Source organism: Oryza sativa, chromosome 2 (assembly GCF_034140825.1).
Source record: "Oryza sativa Japonica Group chromosome 2, ASM3414082v1".
In the NCBI taxonomy this organism is placed as follows: Eukaryota; Viridiplantae; Streptophyta; class Magnoliopsida; order Poales; family Poaceae; genus Oryza; species Oryza sativa.
This window is the reverse complement of record NC_089036.1, coordinates 34,806,110-34,830,955: the sequence shown is the minus strand read 5'-3', so window position 1 is coordinate 34,830,955 and position 24,846 is coordinate 34,806,110. Positions and strand designations below refer to the sequence as shown.

General features: G+C 52.0%; 2 protein-coding genes and 1 long non-coding RNA gene across 4 annotated transcripts; 1 reads left to right on the top strand and 2 right to left on the bottom strand.

Moving 5' to 3' along the window:
* Positions 1-1,223: 1,223 nt before the first annotated feature.
* On the bottom strand, positions 1,224-6,139 carry LOC4331059 (ribonucleoside-diphosphate reductase large subunit). Its single transcript, XM_066308066.1, has 18 exons — positions 5,727-6,139; positions 5,565-5,626; positions 5,388-5,475; positions 4,580-4,843; positions 4,262-4,502; positions 4,100-4,176; positions 3,841-4,011; positions 3,672-3,764; positions 3,442-3,591; positions 3,271-3,357; positions 3,028-3,192; positions 2,829-2,948; positions 2,402-2,604; positions 2,152-2,301; positions 1,922-2,069; positions 1,719-1,802; positions 1,540-1,641; positions 1,224-1,447 (listed from the first exon to the last, which is right to left on the bottom strand). Exons 1-17 carry the CDS (start codon positions 5,952-5,954, stop codon positions 1,540-1,542), a joined length of 2,433 nt encoding a protein of 810 aa, XP_066164163.1. The 5' UTR covers positions 5,955-6,139; the 3' UTR covers positions 1,224-1,447.
* A 612-nt stretch (positions 6,140-6,751) lies between these two features.
* On the bottom strand, positions 6,752-9,164 carry LOC136355313 (uncharacterized). The gene is made up of 2 exons (XR_010739474.1): positions 9,008-9,164; positions 6,752-7,766 (listed from the first exon to the last, which is right to left on the bottom strand). It is a non-coding gene; the product is annotated as an uncharacterized lncRNA (long non-coding RNA).
* Positions 9,165-10,177: 1,013 nt separating this feature from the next.
* Positions 10,178-24,846, top strand: LOC9268394 (adenylyltransferase and sulfurtransferase MOCS3). 2 transcript variants are annotated; one of them, XM_015768256.3, is made up of 11 exons: positions 10,178-10,536; positions 10,615-10,707; positions 10,943-10,998; positions 11,301-11,365; positions 11,484-11,558; positions 11,645-11,723; positions 22,963-23,001; positions 23,081-23,189; positions 23,663-23,781; positions 23,891-24,010; positions 24,291-24,846. In XM_015768256.3, exons 1-11 carry the CDS (start codon positions 10,269-10,271, stop codon positions 24,678-24,680), a joined length of 1,413 nt encoding a protein of 470 aa, XP_015623742.1. In that variant the 5' UTR covers positions 10,178-10,268; the 3' UTR covers positions 24,681-24,846. The 2 variants fall into 2 exon arrangements, with proteins under 2 accessions (XP_015623742.1, XP_015623743.1); XM_015768257.3 differs by lacking the exons at positions 11,484-11,558; positions 11,645-11,723 and having other exon boundaries at positions 11,301-11,336.

The window sequence follows — 24,846 nt, the reverse complement described above, 5'->3', positions numbered from 1 at the left end:
TCCTGCTTGAAGCGGCACCACTCCTAGAAACTTTCACTATTGCTGTGAGTTTCTAAATTTTAATTACTCTCAAGAGTAGGTTATAAAACGTTTTGACTTTGATCAAAATTAAACTGTTTTAAGTTTTTAACTAAGTTTATAGATAAATATTAGTCTCTCCATTTTAGGTTATAAGACGTTTTGACTTTGATTAAAATCAAACTGTTTTAAATTTTTAACTAAGTTTATAGATAAAAATAATAATATTTATAATACTAAATTAGTTTCATCAAATTAGTAATTGAATATATTTTTATAATAAATTTGTCTTGACTTAAAAATGTTACTACTTTTTTCTACAAAATTAATCAAACTTAAAACAGTTTGACTTTCACTAAAGTCAAAATATCTTATAGTCTAAAACAGAGGAAGTAGTATATATACTATTATTAATAGTAGCACTAATATAATCCTCTTCCTCTTCTTGCTTCAGACGGACAACCACGTGTGCTCTGCCGAGTGGCGCAAGAGATGGCCCTCGCCGCCGGCGCGGCAGCCATCGCCGGGGTTCAAGCACCACCACCTCGCCGAGCTCCGCATCCGCCACGCCTTCGGCGTCGCCGTCGACCTGCCGTTCGCGAGGATGGCGATGGAGGTGGCCGTCAACCTGGAGCTCCTCGCCATGGGCGTCGAGTCGCTGGAGTGCGACGGCTAGGACGCCGCCGTGCTCCGGTCGCCGGATCTGGCCAGGTCGAGGCTCAGGTTTCCAGGAGCCAAGCAGTACGTTGATTCTCTCGTCGACAGGCTCAGACATGGCATCAACACCTCTGCCCGTATAGAAATACTAGGAGTCTCGGAATAATCCAGTACGTAGTAGTCGTATTCTAAAATAAATCAAGCTATGCACATGAATCTGACATAGCTAATTTAACATCTCTAGTTTCCATCTTTTGCTACTAATTGACTATTAGCCATTATGTTAGAGGTGCAATTCCCTCTCAATGAAATCATCTTAGTCATCGAAGGTGGGCCACGATGGTAAATTGTATGTATGTCATTCATGTCTAAGGATGACAAATTATAAAATGCCACAGTTAATACATAGCAGTTATATAAATATTTACTAGTAATGTATGAGAATGAGAACATGGCATAGACGATACTACCTCCATCCTAAAACATAAAAGATTTTGTCCATATATAATTATATAGGCAAAATTTCTTATATTTTAAAACAAAGGTAATAGAATAAAAGTATAATGGATTTTGCTCATATAATTATATGGCTAAAATTTCTCATATTTTAGTACAGAGGTAATAGAATGAAAGCACTAGGTGTTTAGATTTAGATAGATACAGTCACAGTAGCCTAAGCATAAATATACAAGCCAACGGTGAAGTTCTAAAAATAAGTCTTGTCTGATAGCCTCAATCCAGAATTTCAGAGTGCACCAAACACGGGTTACCACTATTGAGATCGAAAGATAAGCCGGTTTAGCCTAGGGGCAGTATAAGGTCATATATATAGGTCAGGATAAGGTAGATGTGATTTGGACGAACCTAACTACCACATGCCAAGCATTCGTCCCGGTTGTTCAAGGAACACACCACCTCTGCCATTTTAGACTGGACATCCTCTTCCTCTGCATTATGCTGCTTATCCTGCACATGCAGCGTTTCTCAGGGTAAGAATCATGTGTAAAATATGATGCAAAATCTGTATATAGTTGTCGAATCACCTTGAGGAGAGTAGTGTCCACTGTGAATTTGATTGCATCGGCAGCAGCGCGTGTTCTTAGATAATACATTCCAGTTTTCAGGCCCTGGCATCAAACAATTTAGTTCATGCATATACTATTCAAGATAGCTGCAAAAACGTGAACTGTAGAAGAACTTGATGCAGAATTATAAATTGAACATGAACTGAAACTAAAAATTTTACCTTGGACCAAGCGTGGAAGTGCAGGGAAGTTAGCTTCCCAAAGTTCGGTTGGTCCATGTGGATATTAAGACTTTGGCTCTGATCGATATAACAACCACGATCGATGGCCATGTCAACAATAGTTTTCTGCTTGATTTCCCACACGGTTCTGATTCAATGACAGGATACATTTAGACACAAGTGATAGTTGGCATCTTATGAGACTATAGCTGACATGATAATTCACAAACCTGTAAATTGCTTTCAGATCATCTGGGATCTCAGAGATCTTTTGAACAGAACCATCTTCATAGACAATCTTGTTTTTCAGAACAGGGGACCAAATACCCATCTCAGTCAAATCATGGAGAAGATGCTTGTTTACTACAACAAACTCGCCACTGCCAAAAGGAAACTAGTCATGTAAACCAAAACAGACTGGCAAAAATTCATGTAACCAAAACAACGGTTGAACGTTTAACAAGGAGCAGATTTGCAGACCTTAAAACTCTCCGACTGTATATGTTTGAGGTGTATGGTTCAAAGCATTCGTTGTTGCCAAGAATTTGACTAGTAGAAGCGGTAGGCATTGGAGCAATAAGAAGAGAGTTCCTAACTCCAACTTTGGAAATCATCTCCCTTAAATCTGACCAATTCCATCTATCAGATGGAACTACATTCCACATATCAGGTTGAAGAATGCCCTGGTAGGAGATGCATTGAGTACAGCCTTAGAACATAGTATTGGCTATTGCAACCCAGATATCAAATAACAAAATGACATTTCAATTCAAAAGCCCTAAGAGTTTCAATATCTTACTTAAACTACTTGAGAAAGAATAGCAAATCATACAGGCAGCATTTTTCTTGGCCGGATTGGCACCTGCAACATAAATGCTGGGAAAGTTATTGGACATCAGGCACTAACCTTGCTGACAGGGCTCCCGCTATAAGTTTCATAAGGACCTTCTTTTGCAGCAATTTCAGCAGAAGCTTTCAAGGCATGATAATAAATAGTCTCAAAAATATCCTTGTTCAATTGCTGAGCCTGAAAAGATCATTGCATCGCATTTCAGCGAAGTATATATAGATTGGAATAACCACATTTTTAGGTTGGAAAAATTTACCTCTGTTGAATCAAATGGCATGCCAAGTAAAATGAAGGTGTCTGCCAAGCCCTGAACACCGATTCCGATTGGCCTGTGCCTCATATTTGATCTCTTTGCAGTCTCAACAGGGTAATAATTAGTATCAATTATTTTATTGAGATTCCTTGTGACAATTGAAGTAATCTGCAATAACCAACAAATATTAGTAGCATTCAGGCTAGTGGGGAAGAGGCATAAAGTAAGTAAATATTAAACACAAACCTCAGCTAATTTATCAAAGTCAAAATATCGGTTTTTGGATCCATTACTACCAACAAGCTTAGCCGGATGAGACTCCATAGGAACACCCTGAACAAATTTGTGTCGTGAGATACAGAAATTTCAACCTACAACAAATCAAAAATTATACAGCCAGTACTGCATAGTGCATACCTTTTCCCTTACAAAACGCGGTAAACCAATCGATGCTAGATTGCACACAGCAGTTTCAGTGGGACTTGTGAACTCAATAATCTCCGTGCACAAGTTTGAAGACTTAATTGTCCCCAGGTTTTGTTGGTTACTTTTTCTATTACAAGAATCCTGCAGACCAGATTTCAGAAATAAGCATATGTGGCAACAGAATTGTAGGCAAACTACTGTTCCCTTTATGAATTGCACACCTTATAAAGCATATATGGTGTTCCAGTTTCTATCTGTGCCTTCAAAATGTCAAACCAGAGCGCCTGTGCTGAAACAACTTTCTTTGCCTTGCCCTGAAATTGCATGCTAGGTTAACAAATATTCTTTAGATATTACTTCAATAAACTGCACACCCAGCACACATCTTACCTCTCTTTCATATTTCTTGTACAGATTCTGAAACTCATCTCCCCAACAGTCAGCCAAACCTGGAGCTTCATTGGGACAAAACAATGACCAGTTTTCATTATTTTGCACCCTTTCCATGAACAGATCTGGAATCCAGAGCGCATAGAAAAGATCTCTTGCACGATTCTCCTCCTGCGAATTGCACATGGTGAGTAAATGTGTTTCTGTGTTATCAATTTCTAATGTCTATCAGAAAATGCATCCTTTCAACAGCCTTTACCTTTCCATGGTTCTTTCTTAAATCAAGGAACTCAAAAATATCAGCATGCCAAGGCTCCAAGTATATAGCAAATGCACCTAAATTAATGTTAGGAATCCATAAGAAATCCTGAACACTGAACATGTAAATTAGGTCCATGTCTAACTAACTGATGGTATTTACCTTTTCTCTTGCCTCCGCCTTGATCAACATAACGTGCAGTATCATTGAAAACACGCAGCATGGGAACAATCCCATTAGATGTTCCATTTGTTCCTCGAATGTAACTCCCAGTAGCTCTAATATTGTGAATTGAGAGACCAATTCCACCAGCACATTTGCTTATGGTAGCACATTCTGAGAGAGTATCATAAATTCCCTCAATGCTATCATCGTTCATGCAGATGAGGAAGCAGCTACTTAACTGCATAAAACAGAGAGGAGCATAAGAGACCATTTTTAATAATCCAAATTGGACTTCAATGGTAGGAAGCATATTACTTGAGGCCTTGGAGTGCCAGCATTGAAAAGGGTTGGCGAAGCATGAGTAAACCAGCGCTGAGACATCATGTGGTACGTTTTGATAGCAGATTCAATATCATCCTTGTGTATCCCAATAGAAACTCTCATTAGCATATGCTGTGGTCTTTCCACAACCTTCCCAACAACTTTTAACAGATAAGATCTCTCAAGGGTCTTAAAACCAAAGTAGTCATAGTCAAAATCTCTGTCATAAATTATCTCACTGTCCAAGCGGGTGGTATTCTGAAATGGTGCATCATATAGAAATTATCAAGTCACATTGGCACAATATACATATAATAAAAAATTGAAGCACCTGAAGAAATATATCCACACAAGAAATTGAACAACGCAAAAAAGCAGCATTGATATAAGAAAATTTCAAGAACTCCAACAAAGCCAATAAAGCTAAACAAATATCAGATCATCAAATATGAATTTCAAACCAAATGACGGGCAACATAAGCATCATAATGGATCCAAAAGAACAGAAGTAAACAAAGAGTCACGGCAATACACGTGAATAAAATGTTAGTAAATAAATGTTGAAGAACAACCTATTGGTGCGATTCTATAGAAAGTGACATATTGCAGCAATACATGATTCGGAAACAATCTTTTTGGGGGAATAATATCATAAGAAAACAAATAAACAGTTAACAATTTGCGAGGCGGTCATCGTCACAAATGTTAATTGCAATCTTCATGCATGCCATATTGCAGAAGCACACATGCTGTAAAAATGTTAAGGAACTTCCAAACTGATTTTGATAAGAATGTATCTCACCTTCATGATGATCTCATAGACGTCATCGGCAATCAGAGGAGCCAACAGCCCAGATCGCTCATCGTAATGCATGTACATGACCTTTATCCTGCATGCAGAGATCAACGTAACCACTTCACAACACAGATCATCAACATTTCTATACCAGCAAATAAGAAAAAAGGGATCAGAACGTACGTCTCTGAGAAAGACTTCATGGTGGTCTTGTGCAGGTTCGAGATCGCGATCCTCGCGGCGAGCTTCACAGTGTAAATGAATCAGCGCCACATCCAGTCAATAACCATCGGATCGCCCCAGACGACCGCGTGTAGCGTACGGATCAGTCGCGGAGGGCCTTACCGAGGCGTAGTCGGGGTGGGAGGCGGTCATGGCGGCGGCGGTCTCCGCCGCGAGCTCGCCGAGCTGGCTGGTGGTGACGCCCTTGTAGACGCCGGCGCAGACCTTCTGCGCGACGAGGACCGGATCGCAGTGCTCCTGGCTGAGGCCGTAGCTGAGCCTCTTGAGCCGCGCGGTGATCTTGTCGAAGTGGACCGCCTCCTGCCGCCCATCGCGCTTCACCACGTACATCCTCGCCGTCGCCGCAGCCGGCCTCCGCTTCTCGCGGGCTTTCCGTCGAACACGTCGAGGGCACACACACGAACCCGATCGGCGGCGCGGTGATCGGTGATTGGGGAATTGGAGAAGAGAGAGAGGGATTCGAACGGCCTCGAGAGGTTGGTGGTTGCGGCGATGTGATCACTCGGCTTCCCTTCCTTTCTTTATGTATTTTGAAAAGTAAATACTCAAGGGGAGAGAGGATGCGGTGGGAGAAGCGCGGGAGTTGAAATTTTTCGCGCGCGTTTTTGCTTTTGGGGAGTGGAGGGATTCGTTGGCGGGAGAGGGGCAAGGGCAGCATTGCCAGCATAGGTGTACTTGCGGTTTGGAGGCCCCACACGTCAGTTGGTGTGCGGCAATTCTCCCAACTTTAAGGATGATCATTGCTCCTGCTCCCGCTGGATTTCGAGTTGAATAAAATTTGTACTGAATTCGAATCGAAGAAGATTTGTAATGCATATCTTTTTAGTATTGAAAAGGTTGCTTTCAAGTGCCAAAAGGGAAAAAAAGGTACTGCTACAAAAGTGAGCATAACACGTATACTTACTACAGTATTTATTTTGTTCTCGCTTCCTACCTTATGATGGGTGTATTTAATTCTTGAAAAAAGTTAGAAGTTTGAAGAAAGTTGGGAGTTTGTAAAAAAAATTAAAAGTTTATGTGTGTAGAAAAGTTTTTGATGAGATATGATGTGATGGAAAGTTAGGAATAGGGGGGAAACTAAACACGGCCAATAACTTCAGGCCTATTCAATTCATGGGATTTCCAAATCACAGTAAAACCAACTTCCAACTAATATTGAATTGTTGATACATGGCAATTATGATTACACAATCTAATTGTTAAACTTAATTCTGAAGAGTGAATACCAGGTTAACCGTGAGCATGCTTCTATGATATACATACATTAATGTACAGTTCAAGGCATTGGAAATTGGAATGCAATTCTCCAGCATGGGGAAGGCCTACAGATTAAGAATTCTAAGGTTGTGTTTAGATCCAAAGTTTGGATTCAAACTTTAATCCTTTTCCATCACATCAACCTGTCATACACACACAATTTTTCAGTCACATCATCTCCAATTTCAACCAAAATCCAAACTTCGCGCTGAACTAAACACAGCCTGAATCTGGTTGCTCTCCAGGAATACCTTGTCCTTGACTTTGCTAAGCTATTGCTTGCTGAGTTGCTGTTATGTGTACCTGCCAGTCAATGCAGTTGCGGAGTACAGCAGCCTGACCACCATAAAGAGGACAGAATGGCAGACAACAAAAGTGATGACATGCTGGGCAGCTTGTTGACCGAGTTCGTCATGCGATTGGACCAAGGCACATGCTATCTGGGGATCCATAGGTGAGCACAGTGTCCTATCTTCACTGAATGTTAAGACTATATGCCAATGTTGTTTGCTGTTGATATTCTACGCCACTAGGCTGAAATTGCGCTCTACTGCTTAACGACGACAGCACTCAAGGGCGATCCCACTGGCCATAGTGCTTGAGGCTTGCCAGATGAAAACCTTTTATGACTAACTTGGAGTAAGCCATTCTGCAGCTGTTTTGGCACCATCTCTCTTGTACTGTACTTGTACTGTAGGTTTATGTATGTGCCTAGGACAATGAAAATGCAGTCAATCTCACCGTGCACATAGACCTCATCCCTCAAATATTGCTCGGTTATTTGGGCGTCTTGGCCACCAGCATACAAGGTTCTTCTTATTCATAATATAGTGAAATCTCTCGCCTGACTTGCTCAGGAGCTCAAGAGCAATTGGATCATTAACTCTGCAAACAAGAAAAAGGCTTCTTGTTAAACTGTCGGATTTGAAACTCCACACATGTTTGCACACAAATGTGAGCAGCATTGAATAGCTCTTTTAGGATAAAACAAAGAAGAAAACTGAAAACAAAAGGTTCAAACATTGAGCAACAAAAATAATGAACTAAACTCCTCATATGTCTCTTCATCTCCACAAATGTGCAGCATCTTATAGGATGCTGCATTCAGGAATTGGAACGATATATGATGTCAATTCAGTCATCATTGGAGCATACCGAAAGGAAGCAAAGGAATGCAAACCACCGGAGTAGGAAAAAAGGAATAAATTTCACAAAACCCTAGGTATTATGGTCCAAGTTGCACAAAACCATAGGGGTTTTGGTGCGTTACACGTAACCACAGGTATTATGGCTTTATAATTTCATAAAACCACACCATTAACTATTTTTTGTTTGATGTATCATGCACATGAGTTATAAACTTATATCTGAAATATATTAGTTTCTTTAATTTCATTGTATAAATGCTGTAGTAATCTAAGTTAATTATTTTTTTATTTTTGTAATAGTACTAAGATAGATTGGTTAACATTGTGGTTTTGTGAAACCTTAGGACCAACATACTCGTGGTTATGTGATATGAATCGTGCAACCGCAGTCGTTCAGCCGACGGTTTATGGAATAGTTCTTTTAGGATAAAACAAAATACAAACGAAGAAAACTGAAAACGAAAGGTTCAAACATTGAGCAATAAAAAACAACGGAACTGAACTCCTCAGATGTCTCTTCATCTCCACAAACGTGCAACATCCCATAGGAGCTGCATTCAGGAATTGGAACGATATATGATGTGAATTCAGTCATCACTGGAGCATCCAACCTAAAGGCCTAAAGGGAAGCAGATTCGGCACAGTGCACTCACCCTTCTTTTTCCCCTTCTCATAAAAGAACAAATAATCAAGCAATCAAAAACCTATTTCAGTGTTTTGCACTTTGTAAAAATGAAAAGGATTGCAACCAACCGGAGTCGGGGGAGAAAAAAAATCCCCAAATGCAACACGGAAAAAGCTTCATGGAGTAAAATTACTCCGCTGAGAACCGACTCCTGACCCGTGCAACCACAAACCAAGAGGATCTCATCAAATGGATTTGCGTAAATGATGCAAAAGGAATTACTACTAAACTAAGTGATCTGTACGGGGCGCTAGGGTTTATGCGAGTAAGAAGATAGAACGACGCGGCCGTACCGTTGGAACGTAGCAGGGGTTGCCGCCGAAGCAGGATCAGCAGACGCTGGGTACATCGGACCTCTCCCTCCGCCGCCCGACTCCGCGGCAACCGGTGCGCGGTGCGCCATCTCCGCCGCCCGCCGCCGCCGCAAGGAAGAAGAGGGAGGAAATGGACAATGGCCGCGCGAGGGATGGGTAGAGAGATAGACACACGGGCCGAGTGGCCGTTGGGCTTTCGCTTTGAGAAGGCCCATTAAGAATGGAGTATTGGATCGTGCATTGGGCCTGCGGATGATGGCAACGGCACGAAAGCACGGTCCGGATGCCCGAAATTTTGACGTTTTGACCCTTTCACAAAACTTATTTTTATAAATGACCCATGATAAAAACTATAACCAAAAAGTAAGCATCTAAAATTGAATTTTTGAATTTAATTTTTAAGTTGATTTTAAAATGTTTTCAACATAATTTTTTTTAGCATTGATTTTTAAACATGTGTATATGACATATGGTTCCAGTGGCAAAAAGTTAGTTGCCACACCTAAATGTGGCAGATGGTTAAATATCTCTAATAATAGGATGATATGTTTCTTAGCAAGGTGTACTAAGTAGTCTAGTGGTAAGTTACCCGCTTGTTATATTGGAGGTTATGGTTTGAATTCTCCTTACTATCTTTTTTTCTGCACATGAGCGTTTCGCCTTCCCTTTTTTCCCCAATTAAACATCATACACATCGGTGCTGAGCGTTCTGCCTCCCTTTTTTCTCCAATTAAACATCATACACAGAGTACGGTGATAGTGCAATTGTGTGTGTATGACTCTACTCACCAGAGTTTAAATCTTAGTACTTACGAATATTACGTACATGTAGGTAGTTTTTTAAATTAAAATTTAGTGAAATCAAGGATGTGTGTCAGTTTCGTCTCTTTGAACGTGTGTAGGTGTGATGTTACGAGATATGGATCGTCTGCAGTACTGCATTTATACTAGCAGTGACTGACAGGTGGATCCGATCCCACATATATGTGAGCGGCTGCTATTGCAGGTGTAAAGTGATGTGGTCTACCATGTAATAAAAAGTTCAATAAATAAATGAGATAGACATTGGCAATTGCCAGTCAGTCCGATTGGCGCAACGTACCTGTGGCTGGTAACCGTTTTCACCAGCCCTTGCACCCTTGCAACCGTGCAACTGGGCAACTGGAGTACTATTCCTACTACTACTCCTAGGCTCCTAGCTCCGTGGAGAAGGTGACCCAACCCCACCGGCACCGCGCCAATGGAGGGCGGCGGCGACGACGACGGCGGGAGGAGCAGGGCGGAGGCGATCATGCGCGAGCTCGAGAGGCTGCGCGCGGAGAGGGAGGAGCTGGACGGCCGCATCCGCCTGCTCGAGTCGCAGCTCCGCCTCGGCGCCGCTCCCCTTCCCCCCTCCGCCGCCGCCGAAGTGGAGCCCACGGGATCGCCCTCCTCCTCCTCCTCCGCCGCCGCCGACATGATCAGCCGCTACAGACGCCACCTCCTCCTCCCTCAGTTCGGCCTCGAAGGTAGCTCTTCAGCATCATCGCTCGTTGCTTGGCTTCTAGCCTGTACTACCACTGTTCATCCACTCGTTGTTATTTCAGGGCAACGGAAGCTGTCCCAATCATCCATCCTGGTGGTCGGTGCCGGTGGATTGGGCTCGCCTGTGGCCATGTATCTGGCTGCTTGTGGCGTCGGTAAAAGCGAATTCCCCTTTTTTTATCACCCTAAACATTGTAGTAATTTGACTTGGAAAAATTATTGCGATTTCCTTTACAACAAGAGCTGTTCATCAGGTATCAATTATCGTACTAGTTCATTCGGAAAGAATGTCTCTTCTCCTGAGGAACAGATATTTTTGCTTCGAATGCGATGATACCTTTTGTGATTAATCGTCCATGGCTTGATTTACTACTTGGTGTATTTTGTTAGGTTGCTTAGGTATTGTTGATGGCGATCGAGTTGAACTTGACAACCTGCATCGTCAGGTACCCGTTACCTGTCCCCCATATTCTCTTGCACTTTCTTCTAAATGTGATGGTATTGGAGCTCTATTTATAATGTTATGACTTCCTAGGAAGGCACTCTCATCGACTGCCACTTTATTAGGTTAATTAACTTGCAGGGTGGAAAGAACTTATTGACTAGTTAAGTTTTTTTTTTAATTTTCATAGACTAGTGGCTTGCATTTTCTTACATGGTTTGCTTTTGGCAACAATAGGACTTGTAATTTGTAAAACATCTAAGGGAGGCTAAATATCTTAAATTCTTCCTCAATGTTTTTTTACAGATAATACACATAGAAGCATATGTTGGACAACCAAAGGTGAAATCAACTGCTGCTTCTTGCCGTGCGTAAGATGTTATCATTTGGGCAGATAATCTATCATATATAAATTGTAAAAGCAATCTCACTTATGTGTGCCTACAAAGTGATATCAATTAGTTCTATATATGTTTCTCATGAAATCAGAATTAACTCCTCTATCAAGGTGTTCGAGTATCATATCACTTTGAATGCGAGCAACGCTTTGGATATTATGCGACAGTATCCTTGAGAATGCAATAGGAAATATCAATCATGTCCTTTTGTTTGTTCTTATTCCTGTTTCCAACACTACTAAAATATCACAGATATGACATAGTAGTTGACGCAACAAACAACCTGCCTAGTCGGTACATGATCAGTGATTGTTGTGTCCTGATGAACAAGGTATAAAGTTCAGCTTTGTTTCTCATCATCTCTGTTTGTAATAGTACATATAAGCTGTGACGGAGCGTGGGGCTCCTCACCGGGAGACTGCGCAGGCCCCCCTTTGCCGGTTCGGCCGGGGGCGCTAAGTGAGGTTCTTCGCCCTCGATCTGAGGAACGTCAGCGGGAGAGGAAATGCACAAGACACGGGCGACGTAGACAGGTTCGGGCCGCTGAGAAGCGTAACACCCTACTCCTGTGTTCTGGTGGATCTGTGCGTGAAGGAATACAGAGAGCTGGAGAGCGAGAGAGAGTTCAGGCTCTAGAACCCATTCCCCAGAGTCCCAACCCCCCTTCCTCCCCTTTTTCCTCCTAGGCCTGGGCCTCCTTTTTATCTGGTCCGGGGTCACCACATGGGCCTCTCGCTGCCTAAGAAGGGAAACATGCTTTTTACAATGAGGGCTCGTCTACAGCCGGAAGTGACCTCTGACAAGCAGAGCACACGCCTCCTGCCCCGCTCGCCCGCTTTCCCGGTGGACGCCCATTTCAACCTTCATTTAATGGCCAGCGACTTCCTTGCCATACTTGCGCTGAAGCCTGGAATGGATCTGACCGGGACTGACATACCAACTCCAGGAGTTAGCACGCCGGCTCCGGCTAGGGACGAGAGCCAGGAAACTCTCATCATTCCGACGGGACGGGGCGAGGCGTGTGACAGGCCGCCTGTTGCCACCTAACCCGCGATCTGACCGGTCTGTGACCGGTCACACACCGCGACCGGTCACGGACCGGATAAGCGTGCGCTGCGCCGCATTAAATGCGGCGTGGCGCGCTCGTCCAACCTGCTATAAATGCGGTTAGGTGAGCCCCGCTGTGCTCACCTAACCCACACACGTGGCGCCAAAACCACAGGGGGTCGGGGCGCCCCAGCCCTCGGGGCCGAAACGGGGGCGCCCCAGCCCTCGGGGCCGAAACAGGAGCGGCCCGACCCCTCGGGGAGACAGAGGGAGGGGTGGCCACGTCACCCTCGGGCCCGACCCCCCCCCCCCCCCGAGGGGGTCAGGCCACGTGGGTGACCGCGGCTACCCAAGCCTGTATTCACGATACCCCCGGCCCCATGTCACCGACAGTAGCCCCCGGCGTTACGCCAGGGCGATCGCCCCCCTCGAGGGAAGTGCTCGGGCGTGACGCCACTCCTTAGGCCCGGTGACAGGTGGGGCCGGTCCCTACAGGCGGGTAGAAACCCAGCGGTCGCAAATCGCGCGCATCGGCAAGGGAAAACCGACCGACAATAATGAGCGGCCTCTTCAAGACCGCTACATTACTCGAGCAGCGCGCGAATCGGGACGAGCCGGTTCGTTTCGCCTGGAGACATGATGATGGCGCTTTTCACGGTTGGCGAGCGTAGTTAATGCGCGCACGATCTGCCCCATCTCAACCGCCACGGCCGCACATCTGCCGCGTGCGCCGCAAACGGGCGAGTGGGGTTAGTGGAGGCGTGGGCGCGAGAAACGAGGGGGCGAGGTAGTGGGCGCAGGAAGCGAGGAGCCGGGCATAGCGTTGGCAAGGGTGTAAAGACGCCGAGGAAGGGATTCGTTTCTTTCCTCTCGCCACTCTTCCCCTTGCCTTCGCCACTTGTGCTCTAACTCTTCGTTTCCTGTGCCCTACCCTTGCCGCACTCGCTCGCTCTCAAGCTCCTCCGCCGGCGTCATGGCACGGGGCTCCGCACCGCTCGACGGTAGCGTGCTGCCGCCTTCCCGCATCGTGAGCGAGAGGCAGGCCGGGCTGCCGCGCCGATTCATGCCGGAATCTGCCACCGGCCGGGAGGTGGTCGCGCTGGGCGAGGGACGCCCGGCGCCACACTACCCGGGGCGGTCCGTCTTCTTCCTCTCTTTCGCAATGGCGGGGCTGGTCCCGCCATTCTCTATTTTTTTCATGGATATTCTGGAGTTTTATGATCTCCAGATGGCGCACCTCACCCCCAACGCGATAATGACGTTGGCCATCTTCGCGCACCTGTGCGAGATGTTTATCGGGGTGCGCCCATTTCTCCGGCTGTTCCGGTGGTTCTTCACCGTACAGCCGGTGTCGCCGCCGACGGTAGTCGGTGGCTGCTACTTCCAGCCGCGGGCTGCAAGGCACACCGCCGGCACGCCTCACAGCTCGAGGCCCGTCGTAGGGACCTGGCGGAGGTCGCCAGGGAGGTGGAGGAGGAGCGGGAGACTGCCCTCATCGCCACCGCCGTGCTCGACGGGGCGCGGGACGACCTCCGCCTCCAATACGGGAGCCGGGCGGCGGAGCTAGAGGAGAAGCTCGACGCCGCCCAGGGAGTCCTTGATGCCGCCGCTGCCCGGGAACGGCGGGCGGCGGAGAACGAGGCGGCGTCCCGGCAGCGCGAAGAGGCCCTTGAGGCTCGCGCCACGGCGCTGGAGGAGCGCGCCCGCGCCCTGGACGCGAAGGAGAGAGACCTGGCGGACCGCGAGGCCGCCGTCGCCACCCGGGAGGCAACACTGGCGGCGCACGAGGCCGCCTGCGCCGAAGAGGAGTCCGCACTCCGCCTCCGCGAGGACGCGCTCACCGAGCGGGGGCGAGCTCTCGAGGAGGCCGAGGCCGCGGCGCAGCGGCTGGCGGACAGCCTGTTCCTCCGCGAGGCAGCGCGGGAGGAGCAGGCGTGCCGCAATCTGGAAGGCACCCGCGCCGAGAGGGCCGCACTGGATCAGCGGGCCGCTGAGCTCGAGGCGCGGGCGAAGGAGCTGGACGCGAGAGCGCACAGCGGCGGGGCGGCCGCGGGCCACGGCAACCTAGCCGCCCGCCTCGCAGCCGCCGAACACACCATCGCCGAGCTGCAGGGCGCGCTGGACTCGTCCGCCGGGGAGGTCGAGGCCCTCCGCTTGGCGAGCGAGGTAGGGCCCGGCATGCTTCGGGACGCCGTCTCCTGTCTAGACCGCGCCGGGCGGCAGGCGGGCCTCTGGGACGGGCGGTACGCGAAGTACGCCGCCAACTAGGGGGGCCTCGCCCAGCGCCTCTCAGAGATGGCCGGGGCCCTCGAGCGGCTCCCCGAGGAGCTCGAGGAGACGATCAAGTCATCCTCGAGGGACCTCGCCCGGGGGGCGGTGGAGCTCGTGCTGGCAAGCTACCAGGCCAGGGACCCTGACTTCTCCCCGTGGGCAGCGCTGGAAGAGTTCCCTCCCGGAACCGAGGACGGCGCGCGCGCGCAGGTCCGGGACGCCGCCGACCACATCGTCCACAGCTTCGAGGGTACAGCCCCTCGGCTCGCGTTCGCGCTCGTCTTCGACGAGGAGGGCGGTGACGACGGTGCGGACGACAGCGACGACGAGGCCGGCAACCCGGGCGCGTCGGAGTGAGCCCCTAGGCCCCCGCCAATCTTAATAACTTTTCCTTCTTCTTCCGAGGCCTTCGGGCCCCCTTCTTGTATAGACTGATTTAATCTGCAATCAAGTAAAGAGGAAATTTCTGCGTCAGTTCTGTTTGTTGTGTGTATGAGACGAGGATGGTCTGTGCCGCGGTCCTTCTATGTCTTGGCTTGAACAAGGGCTCGTGCCCAGGTCCCAGCCTCAAACGGCGCGGGTCGGGGCTAGTGCCTGGGGAGATCCTCGTGTCGAGACTGGCCAGGCCGGGAGCGCGGTGACCGAGGGTTATGGATGACCCGATTGTGGGCCTTTGCCGATTCCCCCCCGGAGTTCACCACGCCCCGGGGCACGGCTCGGTTCTGGGCCCCGTTTGGCGATTTTAGCCGACCCGGGCCACCGAGGGCAGGGTCGAGCACGAGCGTGCTAATTCGAGCCAAGATTCTTCAAAAGGAAACGATGGCACAGACACAGTCCTCAGGAAATCGAAAATGCTTTTATTGAAATACGGAAGAGAAAAAAGGTAAGTATATGCATGTGGTAGCCCCCGGCCAACCCTGCACGCCCGGGGGGGTGCGGGGTTGGCCCGAGCCCGAGACATGACACCCGACCCCCACTAGGGGTAGAAGCGACGAAGGTGTTCGATGTTCCACGGGTTAGGCAGCTCTGTGCCGTCGCCCGTGGCTAGCCGAACGGAGCCCGGCCGGGGGACGCCGATCACTCGATACGGACCCTCCCACATTGGTGAGAGCTTGCTCAGTCCAGCACGCGTTTGGACGCGGCGTAGGACGAGGTCGTCGACGCAGAGTGATCGGGCCCGGACGTGGCGCTGATGGTAGCGCCGCAGGCTCTGCTGGTAGCGCGCGGCTCGGAGGGCCGCGCGCCGCCTTCGCTCTTCCAAATAGTCGAGGTCGTCTCGGCGAAGCTGATCTTGATCAGCCTCGCAATACATGGTGACCCGAGGGGACCTCAGGGTGAGCTCAGATGGGAGGACCGCCTCCGCGCCGTAGACGAGGAAGAAAGGCGTTTCCCCGGTTGCTCGGCTTGGCGTGGTTCGGTTCGCCCAGAGCACCGCTGGCAGCTCCTCGATCCACGAGTCGCCGTGCTTCTTGAGGATGTTGAAGGTCTTGGTTTTGAGGCCCTTGAGGATTTCCGCGTTGGCGCGCTTCACTTGGCCATTGCTTCTGGGGTGGGCGGGGGAGGCGAAGTAGAGCTTGATGCCCATGTCTTCGCAGTAGTCACCGAAGAGCTCACTAGTGAACTGGGTGCCGTTATCCGTAATGATACGGTTAGGCACCCCAAACCGAGCAGTGATGCCCCTGATGAATTTAAGCGCGGAGTGCTTATCGATCTTGATGACCGGATAAGCCTCGGGCCACTTAGTGAACTTGTCGATAGCGACATACAGATACTCGAACCCGTCCGGGGCCCGCCTGAACGGACCCAGGATATCGAGCCCCCAGACAGCAAACGGCCACGAAAGAGGTATGGTCTGCAGGGCCTGGGCCGGCTGATGGGTTTGCCTGGCGTGGAACTGGCACGCCCTGCACCGCCGGACCAGGTCGACCGCATCGTTGAGAGCCGTCGGTCAATAGAAACCCTGGCGAAAGGCCTTGCCAACCAAGGTGCGTGAGGCGGAGTGGGCTCCGCACTCGCCTTCATGGACATCGGCGATAAGCTCGACGCCTTGTTCCCGAGGAATGCACTTCAGGAGGACTCCGTTAGCCGCGCGCCGATAGAGGGTCCCTTCCACCAGCACGTAGCGCTTGGAGATGCGCCGGACGCGTTCACTCCCTTCGCGGTCCTCGGGTAGAGTCTTATCTGCGAGGTACGCCTGGATCTCAGTGATCCAAGCAATCAATCTAGGGGAGCTAGGAGCGCTCCCCTCGGGTCCCGAGGCCTGGACTCCGACGGGCCTCGGGGGCCGTTCAGGCGCGTCCGTCTCCCCTAGGGGGTCGGGTCGCGCCGACGGCTGGGCAAGCCTTTCTTCAAAGGCGCCCGGTGGGGTCTGGGCTCGCGAGGAAGCGAGCCTTGAGAGTTCGTCGGCGACCGCGTTATCCCGTCTGGGCACGTGCCGAAGCTCTATCCCGTCGAAATGGCGCTCCATACGCCGCACCTGGCGCACGTAAGCGTCCATCTGCGGGTCAGAGCACTGGTACTCCTTACAGACCTGGTTAACAACCAACTGGGAGTCGCCTAACACCAGGAGGCGGCGGATCCCCAGTCCAGCTGCCACTCTGAGTCCCGCAAGGAGTCCCTCGTACTCCGCCATATTGTTGGTCGCCCGAAAGTCGAGGCGGACCAGGTATCTGAGGACGTCTCCGCTCGGCGAGGTCAACGTGACCCCCGCACCGGCGCCCTGAAGAGACAGGGAGCCGTCGAACTGCATCACCCAGTAGGCGGTGTGAGGCCGCTGCGAGGGGCCCGAGCTGGCCTCGGGGGCGGAGACGGGCTCGGGAGCTAGGGTCCACTCCGCCACAAAGTCGGCGAGGGCCTGGCTCTTGATCGTGTGGCGTGGTTCAAAGTGCAAATCGAATTCAGAGAGTTCGATTGCCCATCTCACCACCCGTCCAGTACCCTCTCGGTTATGCAAGATTTGGCCGAGGGGGTAAGACGTAACCACCGTGACCCGATGCTCCTGGAAATAATGGCGCAACTTCCTCGAAGCCATCAGAATAGCATAAAGCATCTTCTGGGCCTGAGGGTATCGGGTCTTGGCGTCCCGGAGGGCCTCGCTAACGAAGTAGACGGGCCGCTGCACCTTTCGGCGGGGCCGATCCTCTTCGCCAGGGGCCGCATCTCCAGGGCGCTCTTCGTCCGAGAGGCCACGCGGGGCGCACTCGGCTTCTGTGCCGACGACCTCGGGGTCAGAGGGCGACAGGCGCGGCCTTCCCGCAGTGGCCCCGGGGCCATCCTGGGGGTTGGGGGCGCCTGGCACCGTCGGACAAGCAGGCGGAGGGCCAGCTCCGGCCGTCGGGGGCCTTGGGCCGCCGTTCGGCTCAGGGGCCTCTCCTCCCTGCTCTCTCCCGGGTCGAGTCGACACAGGGTGGGGATGCGCGGAGTGAGGGTTGTCCTCGTCGCGCTCCACGACCAACGCCGCGCTGACCACCTGCGGGGTTGCCGCCAGGTAGAATAGCAACGGCTCATCTGGCTCCGGGGCGACCAGGACTGGGGGAGAACTGAGGTACGCCTTCAACTGAGTGAAGGCCCGCTTAGCCTCCTCCGTCCAGGTAAACGGCCCGGAGCGTTTGAGGAGCTTAAATAGGGGTAGTGCCTTCTCTCCCAGCCTCGATATGAACCGACTTAGGGCGGCCATGCAGCCGGTGACGCACTGCACATCCCTAAGCTTGCTGGGGGGGCGCATCCGCTCTATAGCTCGTATCTTCTCGGGGTTGGCCTCGATGCCTCAGGCAGAGACCAAGAACCCGAGAAGCTTGCCCGCAGGCACGCCGAACACGCACTTATCGGGGTTCAGCTTTATGCGGGCGGAGCGGAGACTTTCGAAAGTTTCCGCTAGATCCGAGAGTAAGGTCTCTTGGTTGCGCGTCTTCACAACCAAGTCATCAACATAGGCCTCAACATTGCGTCCTATCTGGCTACCCAAAGAAATTCGAGTAGTACGTTGAGAAGTAGGACTTGCATTCTTTAACCCGAAAGGCATTGTCGTATAACAATAAGTTCCTATGGGGGTAATGAATGCAGTTTTTTCCTCATCCTCCCTAGCCATGCGAATCTGATGATAACCAGAGTATGCATCTAGAAAACACAAAAGGTCGCACCCCGCGGTGGAGTCGACAATCTGATCTATGCGTGGCAGGGGGTAAGGGTCCTTAGGACATGCCTTGTTAAGGTCGGTGTAGTCGATGCACATCCGAAGCTTGCCGTTCGCCTTGGGAACGACGACCGGGTTCGCCAGCCACTCCGGATGGATGACCTCACGGATGAATCCGGCCTCCAGAAGTCGCGCCACCTCCTCGCGGATGAAGGCTTGACGTTCTGGGGCCTGCCGCCGCACTTTCTGCCGGACCGGCCTTGCGCCCGGCCGCACGGCGAGACGGTGCTCAATCACCTCCCTGGGGACCCCGGGCATGTCCGCCGGTCTCCAGGCGAAGACGTCGGCGTTTGCCCGCAGGAAGGAGACGAGCGCGTCTTCCTATTTGTTGTCCAGAAGACCACCGATTCGTGTGGTCTTGGACGGGCCGTCGCCCAGGGCAACCTCCTTGACCGGGACCTCGTCGCACGTGACCATCCGCTGCCTTGGGGCAGCCGGGACGGAGGTGCTGAGCCTCTCGTCGCCACCCACGGGCTTGGACGCCGCGGCGAGGTGGTCCGCGCGCTGCTCCATACAAGCAAGCGCGACTTTGAGGTCGCCATGGACGGTGATGGGGCCACCGGGGCCCGGCATTTTCATCTGGAGATAGGCGTAGTGGACCGCCGCCATGAACTTCACCAACGCGGGCCTCCCAGGACCGCGTTGTAGGGCAGACTGAGGTCCGCCACATCGAAGTCCACCCGCTCCGTGCGGAAGTTGGCGGAACCACCGAAGGTGACCGGGAGGTCGATATGACCCAGCGGCCAGGTGTGCCCCGGCGTCACACCGATGATCGGCTGGGACGGCCGGAGCACCATCCCCGGGGCCTTGATGGCGTCAAAGGCTGCGGGGGAAAGGATGTTGAGGGCTGCACCCCCGTCTATGAGGACACGCTCCAACTTCACATTGCAAACGGTGGGGGAAACCACCATCGCGATCTGTCCTCCCCGGGCAACGCACGGCGGGTGGTCGGTCTGGTCGAAGGTGAGGGCAACCTCCGACCACCGCGCCCGCCGCGTCGCCTCATGGGTAGGGGCCGCGGCCAGAAGCTCTCGCTTCATGGCCTTGAGGCTCCGGCGAGAAGCGTGAGCGCACGCTCCCCCATCGACGGTGGCGACGGAGGCCTCAGGCTCCTGGAACCCCAGGTCATCGTCGCCATCGTCGATGTCCTCGGCAGTGGCCTTCTGCTTGGCCTCACCTCGCCGGTTGCCGGCGGGAGCCGCCGGGGTCTTGCCCTCACGGCGCTCCTGCCTCTTCTCCTCCTCCCACTTCCTCGTCCGCTCAGCCAAACTTTTGACCGCGCGGCAGTCCGCGAGGTCGTGGAGGGAGGTGTTGTGCACGGTACACCACTTGCCGGTCGGGCGCTCCCTGCTGGGAGCGCCGGCCTCCTTCTTTTTGTCGCTCGCAGGCCTCCCCTTTCGGGGGGCCCGCGAAGCGCCCTCGACGGCGAGGACATGACCCTCGTTGTCGGAACGGGCCGACCCCTTCTTCCTCCTCCTGTCCCGCCGCCCTGACCGAGCGGCGGACCCGGGGGCGGCCGGAGCTGCCACACCAGAACCGGAGGAGTTCCAGGTCCAGGCCTCCTCCTTGCGAGCCACACGGTCCGCGAGCTCAAAAAGCTGCGCGGTGGTCTGGGGCTCCTTGGAGGCGATCTTCTCGAGCATGCGGTTGTGCCGCACGCCCCCCCTGAACGCGTAGATCACCGCGTGTGCGGGGATGCACGGTATGGTGTTGCGGACTTGACAGAACCGCTGAATGTACGAGCGAAGAGACTCATCGTCCCTTCGCTGTACCGCATGCAAGTCCGCTTCTTCGCCTGGGCGCGGATATATGCCCTGGAAGTTCGTGGTGAACTGCTGGCACAAATCCTCCCAAGAGTGGACCGACGCGGGTGGCAAGTTCATTAGCCAACCCCGCGCCTGACCCTTCAGGGCCATGGGGAAGAAATTCGCCATGACCCTGTCGTCACCCCCGGCGGCCTCGATCCCGGTCGTGTAGATCTGGAGAAACTCGGCGGGGTTGACGTTTCCGTCGTATTTTTCGGTGATGGTGGGCCGGAACCTTGGGGGCCAACGGACGTTCCGAAGGCTCGCCACAAAGGCTCGACAGCTGGCACCGCCAACCGGGGACATGGGGGGCCGGCCCCCGTGCCCGGACCGAAGTGGCGCTCCAGACGAGGAAGCGCCCTCCGTTGCGTGGGCGGCGCGACGAGCGTCGCGCCGGCGCTCGATATCGAGGCGGGCATCCGGCCCCCCACGCACATCTTCTTGGGTCGGAGGCGTTGACGAGGGAATGGCGGATGAACGGCGGGTAACGGCCGCCGCTCGCCGCGCCCTCCGCCTCGACGACATGGAGCCGGCGGCGGTAGCGCCAGAGGCCTCGGTGGCGGAGGACCGCCCGCCGGCGCCTAGGCGCTGCTGCGCCGTCATGACCAAGTCGGCCACGTCATCCAGCCAACGTCGGGCTGGAGTCTCTGGATCGGGGACGACGGGCGGGTGACGCAGGAGCGCGCCCGCAGCCTGGAGCGCGCCCTGGGGCGTGCCGCCATCGCCGTAGGCGAGGCGGCGACGCGCCCCGTCTCGCCGTCCTCCCCCGTCGCCCGCGGGCGGCGAAGTCGCGGATCGTTCGACCTCCCCGAGCGCCTCCCCCCGCCCAAGATTTCGGCGAGAGGGGGACGGTGGGGTGCGAGCCCGACGGCGCGGATTCTGCTCCCCGTCGTCACCGCTAGCGTTCGGAGAGAGGCTGTGCGCCACTGCCCGTTCGGCCATTGGGCTGAGCGGGAGAAGCTTGGCGCACACGAAAGAGGACGAGGGCTTAGAAAGACACGCGCGCCCCCTACCTGGCGCCCCAGATGACGGAGCGTGGGGCTCCTCACCAGGAGACCGCGCAGGCCCCCCTTTGCTGGTTCGGCCGGGGGCGCTAAGTGAGGTTCTTCGCCCTCGATCTGAGGAACGTCAGCGGGAGAGGAAATGCACAAGACACGAGCGACGTAGACAGGTTCGGGCCGCTGAGAAGCGTAACACCCTACTCCTGTGTTCTGGTGGATCTGTGCGTGAAGGAATACAGAGAGCCGGAGAGCGAGAGAGAGTTCAGGCTCTAGAACCCTTTCCCCAGAGTCCCAACCCCCCTTCCTCCCCTTTTTCCTCCTAGGCCTGGGCCTCCTTTTTATCTGGTCCGGGGTCACCACATGGGCCTCTCGCTGCCTAAGAAGGGAAACATGCTTTTTACAATGAGGGCTCGTCTACAGCCGGAAGTGACCTCTGACAAGCAGAGCACACGCCTCCTGCCCCGCTCGCCCGCTTTCCCGGTGGACGCCCATTTCAACCTTCATTTAATGGCCAGCGACTTCCTTGCCATACTTGCGCTGAAGCCTGGAATGGATCTGACCGGGACTGACATACCAACTCCAGGAGTTAGCACGCCGGCTTCGGCTAGGGACGAGAGCCAGGAAACTCTCATCATTCCGACGGGACGGGGCGAGGCGTGTGACAGGCCGCCTGTTGCCACCTAACCCGCGATCTGACCGGTCTGTGACCGGTCACACACCGCGACCGGTCACGGACCGGATAAGCGTGCGCTGCGCCGCATTAAATGCGGCGTGGCGCACTCGTCCAACCTGCTATAAATGCGGTTAGGTGAGCCCCGCTGTGCTCACCTAACCCACACACGTGGCGCCAAAACCACAGGGGGTCGGGGCGCCCCAGCCCTCGGGGCCGAAACGGGGGCGCCCCAGCCCTCGGGGCCGAAACGGGAGCGGCCCGACCCCTCAGGGAGACAGAGGGAGGGGTGGCCACGTCACCCTCGGGCCCGACCCCCCCCCCCCCCCCCCGAGGGGGTCAGGCCACGTGGGTGACCGCGGCTACCCAAGCCTCTAGTCACGATACCCCCGGCCCCATGTCACCGACAAGCTGAAATCACTTCTTTCTGTCATGTTAGCTTCATCCACCTGGCAAGTTTCTACTTTATGGTTTCAAAATTTAGTTGCTAACAACTGACCATTATCAATTATCTTCTGTCAGTTCTGCTCAACATACTTTTTCATAGATGAAGTGCTGATTCAGATGTCATTTACTCCTTTCAGCCTCTTATATCTGGTTCAGCAGTAGGTTTGGAAGGACAGGTACTGCTGTTTTTAGTAACACGACGACTTTGACTTATCTGTTCATTTTAGTGACACTCATCTGAACTTTCTCTAACAGCTGACTGTTTATCATCACAACGGAAGTCCATGCTACCGGTGTCTTTATCCAAACCCACCATCGTCGCCAACATCGCAGAGTTGTTCCGATAATGGTATTCTTGGAATTCGTAAGTAATTATCTTCTCTACGTAGCAAAAAAACACCCTATGAAAAGGCATGTGGATCAAATTGTGAGAAATTTCTGCATCTCAATTCTAATTGTACCAACATGAAGAAAATTTCGGATGGAGATTCTCGAATAGAATTCAATAATTGAGGGTTCTTTTATCTTGTGTTGGTGTCTTTTAGTTTATGTTTTCTTTACATTATGTCAGTGTGTGCTGAGTTTGTTCGTGTGTGGACTTTGTAATAATTGGTTGTATCTCGTTGAGCAAAAGCCGGAATGTTATTTCATTATCTTAAAAAAAATGAAGAAAATTACCAACTACAGTAGAATAAGTAGAGGAATTCCATAGGTATAGGTATATTATCTTCATAGGTACATGTAAATGTACTTGTCGTGGATGTAGAGGCCGGTTTTCTAATATCCCATCCATATTGTCTATATGAATGATCCAATGTCTACATTTTTGTTTGTTAGTTCCAGGAGTAATCGGCTGCCTTCAAGCATTAGAGGCTATAAAGGTTGCAACTGCTGTTGGTAAACCTCTCTGTGGAAGAATGCTACACTTCGATGCACTGTCCTCTCATACCAGGATCGTAAGTCAGTTCATTATGTCCATCGACTCAATTTCCTAAACAGCAACCATCAGAATCCTCTGTTTCAATCTCCCTGAAAGGCCATAAACGGTTACACAAACTCCTGCAGGTCAAGATCAGTAGGAGTTCACCAACTTGCAAGGTCTGTGGAGAAAATCCTGTTTTCACCAAAGAGGACTTCGTGAACTTTGATTACGAGAGCTTCACACAATCTCCAATGTCCAAAAATGTATGGATCGCTCTTTTTGTTGGGTTCTTAGATTGTATCATCGGATATCTGTGCATGGCAATATGACATCAATAAATAGTGCAAACTTCATATGTAGTGTAAATCTAAAAACTATCGTAGGATACGCAAATGGATGGCGTGAACAAATCTTAGACGTCCATTTATATATCATGTGGTAGTTTTCAGGTTTGCACTACACACGAAGTTTGCACAATTGCACTGTGTATTTTCCCTGGCATCACTCCTAATCACTCTCTGTTTGAACTGATGATGATTGCAGTCGACGACGCGGAGCCTGAATCTTCTCCCGGAGAACGCCCGGGTGAGCTGCAGAGACTACAAGAAGGTGCTCGACAGCGGCAGGCCGCACCTGCTGGTGGACGTGCGGCCGTCGCACCATTTTCAGATAGCGTCCATGGCTCACTCCATCAACGTCCCGCTCTCGCTGCTGGAGGAGAAGCTGCCACTGCTGCGGGACTCGGCGAGGGAAGTGTCGTCGCGGCGCGACGGGCGGCAGCACTGCCCTGTGTACGTCATCTGCCGGCGAGGCAATGACTCCCAGGTCGCCGTGCAGATCCTCCGCGAGAATGGGTTCCTGTATGCGAGCGACGTCGCCGGTGGGTTTGAGTCCTGGGCCAAGGAAGTCGACCCCAGCTTCCTTCTCTACTAGCCAGATGCTTTACATAGTTGATAGTTGCAACTTGCAAGTAACTTGTACTAGAGATTAGAGAAAAGGACATATGTAGTTGCCTTGAAGGTTCAAACATGAGTCAGGTGCCTAATGTTAAATGTAATCCATTTCCAGTGTATAAAAGAAAAAAAAATGAAGGCTCAAA

Bases quoted from the DNA above. Each gene is read 5' to 3' on its own strand.
- LOC4331059 (XM_066308066.1), bottom strand. From the start codon at position 5,954: ATGTACGTGGTGAAGCGCGATGGGCGGCAGGAGGCGGTCCACTTCGAC. The intron at 3,592-3,671 runs GTGTGCAATTCA...TCTGGTCTGCAG, and splicing joins CACCATATATGCTTTATAAG to GATTCTTGTAATAGAAAAAG. The intron at 3,358-3,441 runs GTATGCACTATG...AAATTTGTTCAG, and splicing joins CGCGTTTTGTAAGGGAAAAG to GGTGTTCCTATGGAGTCTCA.
- LOC9268394 (XM_015768256.3), top strand. From the start codon at position 10,269: ATGGAGGGCGGCGGCGACGACGACGGCGGGAGGAGCAGGGCGGAGGCG. The intron at 11,559-11,644 runs GTATCCTTGAGA...AAAATATCACAG, and splicing joins GCTTTGGATATTATGCGACA to ATATGACATAGTAGTTGACG. The intron at 23,190-23,662 runs GTAAGTAATTAT...TTTGTTTGTTAG, and splicing joins TAATGGTATTCTTGGAATTC to TTCCAGGAGTAATCGGCTGC.